General features: G+C 40.5%; 1 protein-coding gene across 2 annotated transcripts in view; it reads right to left on the bottom strand.

Annotated features, from left to right (window-relative positions):
- Positions 1 to 7,500, bottom strand: part of LOC113817673 (potassium voltage-gated channel protein Shaw-like) — a 73,622-nt gene that overhangs the window by 18,923 nt on the left and 47,199 nt on the right. For both annotated transcript variants that reach the window (XM_070131739.1, XM_070131740.1), the window contains exons 6-9: positions 5,242 to 5,402; positions 2,412 to 2,608; positions 1,909 to 2,120; positions 1 to 116 (exon numbers count right to left, since the gene is read on the bottom strand). The exon at positions 1 to 116 is cut by the window's left edge and continues 94 nt beyond it. In XM_070131739.1, coding sequence (XP_069987840.1) covers positions 1 to 116; positions 1,909 to 2,120; positions 2,412 to 2,608; positions 5,242 to 5,402 — 686 coding nt within the window. The remainder of the gene's footprint in view (positions 117 to 1,908; positions 2,121 to 2,411; positions 2,609 to 5,241; positions 5,403 to 7,500) is intronic.

The raw sequence follows: 7,500 nt of genomic DNA, 5'->3' as shown, positions 1-7,500 counted from the left end.
ACCACCATACCCACATAAGTCCGGGGCACCATATCACCATAGCCGACGGTTGTCATGGTGACGATGGCCCACCATAGGCCTTCTGGGATGCTCTTGAAGTCGTTGTGGGGGTTGGCCTGGGGGGGTGAGAGGGGGAGGGGGTGAGAAAGGTGGGTGGAGGGAGTGGGGAGAGAGGGAGGTGAGTGGGGTGATAGGGGGGGAGTGAGGGAGAGAGAAAGAGAGGGAGGGAGGGAGAGAGAGAGAGAAAGAGAGAGAGAAAGAGAGAGAGAGAGAGAGGGAGAGAGACAGAGAGAGAGAGAGAGAGAGAGAGAGAGACAGACAGACAGACAGACAGACAGACAGAGAGAGAGAGAGAGAGAGACAGACAGACAGACAGACAGACAGAGAGAAAGAGAGAGAGACAGAGAGAGAGAGAGAGAGAGAGAGAGAGAGAGAGAGAGAGAGAGGGGGGGGGGGGAGAGAGCGAGAGAGAAAGCAGAGAGAGGGAAAATTTGGAGGAAGAGAGAAAATGAAATGAAAATGAAGGAAAAAATGAAGGAAACAGAGAGACCCAGAAACACGTAGATACAAAATTGAATTCATAAATATTTACGTCCATAACACATTAGTAGATATATTATTAAAATGAGAGAATTACGTGAAGCTTTTAGATGTAAATTTTGATATAGTCTTTTTTTTGAAGTTTGTGAATTTTGATCATATAAGTACATGTGTTGGAAAAAATATATACACATATATTTTCATGTCTAAATCGGTGTCTTTTTAAATTAATAAATCCACTCTTTATTTATCCTTTATGCTATATTTCATTCATTAACGTAATAATTTGTGCATGTATTTTATCTTTATACATTTATTGTATTTTCTTGATATTTTTTATCTTTGAAATTCTAATTCATCTTAGACTTTTCATAATAAATCATATGTTCTTTCTGTTCCATAAAAATGACGATGATTCTGATGATACTTATTATAAAATACTATCTATTATAATCACCTTCATTGTTATTGTTATCATTATTATCATTATTACCATCACCATCATTGTTATTGTTATCATTATTATCATTATTACCATCACCATCATTGTTATTGTTATCATTATAATCATTATTACCATCACCATCATTGTTATTGTTATCATTATTACCATTATCATTATCATAACTATCCTTATTATTCCCCTCTTCCTCCTTCCCTCATCCCCCTTCCTCCTTCCCTTCCCTATTCCTCCTTCCCACCTTTCTCCCTTCCTCCATTTTTCATCGTAACTGTCCTACCCTCCTCCTTTCCTCCGTTCTCATTCTTATCTGCAGTAGTACACAAGACTGGCGAAGATGACGATGCCCTTCCTAAATCTTCACTTCCTCCCTTCCCTTCTTTCTCCTTTCCTTTTTCTTCTTCCACCCTTCCTCCTTCCTCCTTCCCACCTTTCTCCTCCCTTCCTCCATTTTCCATCCTACCTACCCAACCCTCCTCCATTCCTCCGTTCTCATTCCTACCTGCAGCCTCTCCGCGTAGTAAACAAGGCTGGCGAAGATGATGCCCTTCCTAAATCTTCACTTCCTCCCTTCCCTCCTTTCTCCTTTCCTTTTTCTTCTTCCACCCTTCCTCCTTCCTCCTTCCCCCTCCACCCTTCCTCCTTCCCACCTTTCTCCTATCTTCCTCCATTTTCCATCCTACCTACCCAACCCTCCTCCATTCCTCCGTTCTCATTCCTACCTGCAGCCTCTCCGCGTAATAAACAAGACTGGCAAAGATGACGATGCCTCTCCTAAATCTTCGCTTCCTCCCTTCCCTCCTTCCTCCTTTCCTCTTCCCCCCTTCCTCCCCCCCTCCACCCTTCCCTCTTCCCACCTTTCTCCTCCCTTCCTCCATTTTCCTCCATTCCTCCGTTCTGATTCCTACCTGCAGCCTCTCCGCGTAGTAAACAAGGCTGGCGAAGATGACGATCCCCAGTACGAGGAAGAACACGAGGAGGGTGAGTTCCTTCGCCGATGCCTTGAAGGTGTGGATGAGGATCTTGAGGCCTCCGGAGTGTCTTGTGAGTTTGAAGAGCCGGAGGATGCGGATGATGCTGAAAAACTCGATGACTTCGGCCGCTTTGCCCGCGTTGTCCTCTGGTGGGGGGGAGGGAGGGGGAGGGGGGGAAGAGGGAGTAAAATTCGTTATTTCGTTTCTTTAAATTTATATATTTATATATATATATATATATACACACTCACACACACACACACACACACACACACACACACACACACACACACACACACACACACACACACACACACACACACACACACACACACACAACCCCCCCTACCCTAAAAAAAAAAAAAAAAAAAAAAAAAAAAGGAAAGAATGAAAGAATGAAAAGAAAGAAAGAAAAAAAAAAACACCCACACACCCACCTCTCCCAGCAAACTGCGTCTGATTGAGAATGATATCCATGTAGAAGCTCAGCGTAGCCACGAAGTCAATGATGTTAATGGTGTTTTTGACGAACTCTATCTTGGTGGGCGTGACCACGAACCGCATCAGGATCTCGAAGGTGAACCAGGCGTTGCAGGCCGCCTCCACGTAGAAGAAGGCGTCGTGGGGGTCCGTCCTGCGGGGGGAGGGAAGGGGGGAAGCGGGTGAGAGGAGGTGTGTTGTGGGGTGGGGGAAGTGGGTGGGTTGGGGGGGGAAGGGAGAGGGGGGTGGGGTTGGGGGGAAGGGAGAGGGGGTGGGGTTGGGAGGAAGTGGGGGGGGGGAGTGAGTCGGGGTGGGTTGGGAGGAAGGGGGGAGCGGGTGAGGAGGTGGGTTGGGAGGAAGGGAGAGGGGGGGTTGGGGGGATTGGGAGAGGGGGGGGGTTGGGAGGAAGGGAGAGGGGGTGGGTTGGGAGGAGGTGAGTCGGGGTGGGTTGGGAGGAAACGGTGGGGAGTAAGTTAGTCGGGGTGGGTTGGGGGGAAGAAGGGAGAGGGGGTGGGAAGTGGGTCGCGATGGGTTGGGAGGAAGAGAGAGGGGTGGGTTGGGGGGAAGTGGGGGAGGAGTGAGTCGGGGTGGGTTGGGAGGAAGCAGGAGAGGAAGTTGGTTTGGGAGTCGAGCAGGTGAGTCAGCCCATGGATCAGCCACCAGGTGAGGAGGAAACGAGCTTGAATTAAAGTAGGAGAAGCAACAGGTGAGTGTGAGTCAGCACGACAGGAAATCCGGATGTGAATAAACAGGTAAGTCAGGAGAGTAAATTGAGAAGGAAATACAAGTGAATAGGAATACAAACTTAGGAGGAAATACCATAGTTGAGTTAGTAGGGAAGTGTGAGTCAGCAATTTGGGTAAGAAACTCAGCAGGTGAGTCAGTAAATTGGGTCCGGAATGAAATAGGTAAGTCAGAAAGAGAGTGACTCGGATCGAAAATACAACAGGTGAGTTAGCGAGCGAATAAATCGGCCTGGGAATACAACAGGTGAATCAACAGGAGAGTGTGAGTCAGTGAGTTGGAGATACAGCAAGTGAGTTATTAAATTGGGTGTGAAATACAACACGCAAATCAGGAAACTCATTTTAATACGACAGGTGAGTCAGCAGGCGAGTAAATTGAGAAGGAAAAACGTAAATAAAAGCGAGAAGAAAATAAAATAGACGAATAAATACAACAAATGAAATAGGAAAAAGAACAGCAGAATATATTTGAGGATGAGACTAATAGAGAAAATTGGGGATGCCTATACGAGAGAGAGAGAGAGCGAAAGAAAGAGAGAGAGAGTAGGAAGGAAGAGGAAAGAAAGAAAGAGGTCGAGAGAGAGAGAGGATAGAAAGAAAGAGGTCGAGAGAGAGAAGGAAAGAAAGAACTAGAGAAAGAGAGAGAAAAAGAGATAAAGAGAAAGGGATAGAGATATAGAGAAAGAAAGAGGGAAAGAGAGAGAGAAAAAAAGAAAGAGAGAGAGAGAGAAAGTTCAACAGACCTCGGCCAGTACTCGCGCTTCGCTATTTCGAAACCGGATCCGGGACTTGCTTCGAAACGGCTTCGGGAAGGGACTGTAGATCACGGTCGGGAAAAACCGATCAAAACAGCTTCAGAATCCGTCTCGAGCATCTAAGTTATGGAACTTGTGTGAGGAACTGTTTTTTGAAGTTGCTTTCGAGGCTTTTTCTTTTTTTTTTGTGATGATGGCGATGATGGAAGTGGTGTATGTGCATGTGGAAAGGATGTGTATATCTATTCCTTTGGTAATAAATATATACACATGCTGACGACACACGTACACGCGCTCACGAACATAAATACGAACACAAACAACCAGACACACACATGCACACCCACAAACATAAACAAACACACACATCACATACATACATCCAAACACCAATATATCTAAATTTAAGAATTCAAATTGTATAAAGTGCAGTATTAGCATATGTACCCCGTGAGTACAGACATCGAGAAAATAACAAACTAATATTGTCTTTACATTTGATTTCAATATTGCGTCTCCTGCCCTCAGGGTATTTAATATCATCCCGGGAGATTTAACCAAATAACATTTATTCGCTTGATGTTCGTTTGTTTGTTTGTTTTTCTTAACCGATTGAGATGAATATCTTTTTTTCTTTTTTTCTTTCTTTTTTTCTTTTTCTTTTTTGAGAGAGAGAGAGGCAGACAGACAGAGAAAGAGAGACAGGGAAAGACAGAGAGATAGGGAGAGAGACAAACAAATAGAGGGAGAGACACAAAGAGATAGAGGAAGAGAGAGAGAGAGAGAGAGAGAGAGAGAGAGAGAGAGAGAGAGAGAGAGAGAGAGAGAGAGAGAGAGAGAGAGAGAGAGAGAGAGAGAGAGAAATTGGGAAAGAGACAGAGAGATAAAGATAGAGAGAGAGAAAACAGAAAACGACAAGAAAGAGAGACAAAAAAGCAAAAAGCTCTATATATTGGTTGTAGGAATATTTACTGGTTAATATCACCTCGCAGTCACGCTATTGTTTCCTACATACTTTAGGCAAATGGAGGAAATAAATCGGATTATACATTCTTGCAAACGTAAATGCATTCATACATACATGCATACATATATACAGACAAACATAGACAGATACATTGTTAAAGAAATTACATGCATATATTGATGTAACTTGGATTGACTTAAAAACAAACACAATCACAAACAAAGAAAAACAAATAGTAAACAAACAAACAATAACAAAATTACCCAACAACCCAGGCTCACCTACCACCCCCCCCCCCAAACCCCCCTCCCCCACTTACCTGTCTTTGTTGAGGTACCAGTGAGTGATATTTGACCCATTCCTGGACACGCCCCTCACTGTCACGTTGACAATGACAGGAACCCGCATGTTGGGGTGAGTCTTAAGGCAGAAGGAGAGAATTGACACCCCGATAAAGAAGACGGATAAGATGGCGATCACCTGCAAAGAAAACGGATGACAGGGCAATCAGACACACATACATACATGTATATATGTGCACATATGTGTATATATACATACGTATACAAGTATCTAGATTTAGTTTCTTGTTGAATATATATATATATATATATATATATATATATATATATATATATATATATATATATATATATATATATATATATATGTGTGTGTGTGTGTGTGTGTGTGTGTGTGTGTGTGTGTGTGTGTGTGTATGTATGTATGTATGTATGTATGTATGTATGTATGTACGTTTACACATACATATAAATATACACATACGCACACACATATCTATCTATCTACAAATCTATCTATCTATACACACACACACATATATATAGAGAGAGAAACGCGTTTGTGTGTATGAGATAAAAGCAAAACTTATTCGTAAATAACAATGTCTTATCTTGTATTACAAATAAAATCAAATCTCAAATCAGCCAGCAAGACAGAAAAAAATCTCAAGATACGTTTGATAAGACGAAAGCCCAAGGCAAGCACATTTGACTTGCCTTAAAAGTTTTCCAGAGAAACACGGACTTTTAGCTGACTCATGCAACTCCCCCCCCCCTTTTTTTTCATTTTTTTTTATACCTTTTCACTTTCACTTTTTGTTCAGAAATACGTATATTTGTAATTTGTGAAAGAAATACATATATTTGTAATTTGTGAGACTTACATAAAGGCGTATTTCAGAAGAGAAATGTAAGAAAGATATGGTTTGGTTCGGTTTATTTTGTCTTGTCGAATTCGTCAAAAACACTTCCAAACCCTAACTTGCTATAAAAGTAAATTTGTTAACGCAATACGTACTTATTCCCCTTCGTAGTGGGTAACAGGAGTAAACGTAAAGGAAAAGAGTAATGACAGTGAATTTGACAAGGACGTTTAGCAATTCTATATGTCAATTATCTCTTTCTTTTCCCTACCCTCTTTTTCTATACGGTATATATGTGTTAATAACTATATGTCAATTATCTATCTCTTTTCCCTACCTTCTCTTTCTATATGGTACATATGTATTAATATCTATGTATCATTTCATCTATCTGTTTTCCTCTACTGATAATAAAGAAAATAAGAAAAAATATCTCTTACATATTTAGCACAAAAGGTTATGAATAACTAGAAGAAAGTCGATACATTTTAGGGCGACAGTTCAAATAGCCAAAATCTGCTATTAAATAGTTCGTGCGAATGGAATTTAGAAGGAAAATAGCAAATCCAAATAAAACTGCTTTTCGAACATATACGGCACTAATACAACTATAAGTAGCTAGTATCTTTCTAGATAATAATATAATTAGATCATCTAGATAATAATATAGTTATTGTCATCGTAAATGATAAAAGAAAAAGCCCTCTGTTGTTACTTTACAGGTTCCATACGAAGTGCACTACTTAACCATAAAACTTGTCTCTGCTCAGGGTTGTTGTAACCCTTCAAGGCAAAAAAAAAAAAAAAAAAAAAAAAAAAAAAAAAAAAAAAAAAAATGCAATGAAAAAAAAACAATACCGTGTTGATTATATGGAAGACAAACCCACAATGCACAAACTAGATTTATTGATGAAAGTGAGACTAATTTGTGCATTGTGGGTTTTCCTTCCAATAATAATGATAAAAGATAAAAAAATAAAAAAATCGATTTTCCGTTATCGTCATAATTTGATGGATTAACCTCGGGATTAACTATTTTGAGTATTGTTTAAAGCAGCTCACTTCCAGAAATAGCCACAATTACTTCAAAATTTTAACATTTTAAGAAGAGCAATCCTGTTTCTAAAAATCCCACTTGACCTTGCACCTACATTCATAACATCCTGTGTTGCTATTTTATTGATATAATGCTTTACCAAGACCGTGTTTAAGCTTTAAGACTTTTTTTTTTTTTTTTTTTTTTGATAAAAGCCTACTTTTCCAAAAAAAAAAGATTCTATTGTTAGGTTCTAAAAAATCTGTGAACCCAATTGGCCAATCAGATTGCTTGAAACTTGGCACAGAGGGTCACAAAGCATATAACTACGAAACCGTGTCGGCGATTTCTGATAAATCCACTTGTCCGATATTTAA

The sequence above is a fragment of the Penaeus vannamei genome, chromosome 17 (genome assembly GCF_042767895.1).
Source record: "Penaeus vannamei isolate JL-2024 chromosome 17, ASM4276789v1, whole genome shotgun sequence".
Classification (NCBI taxonomy): domain Eukaryota; kingdom Metazoa; phylum Arthropoda; class Malacostraca; order Decapoda; family Penaeidae; genus Penaeus; species Penaeus vannamei.
Note: the sequence above shows the minus strand (reverse complement) of the source record. Positions and strands in the feature narration are given on the sequence as shown.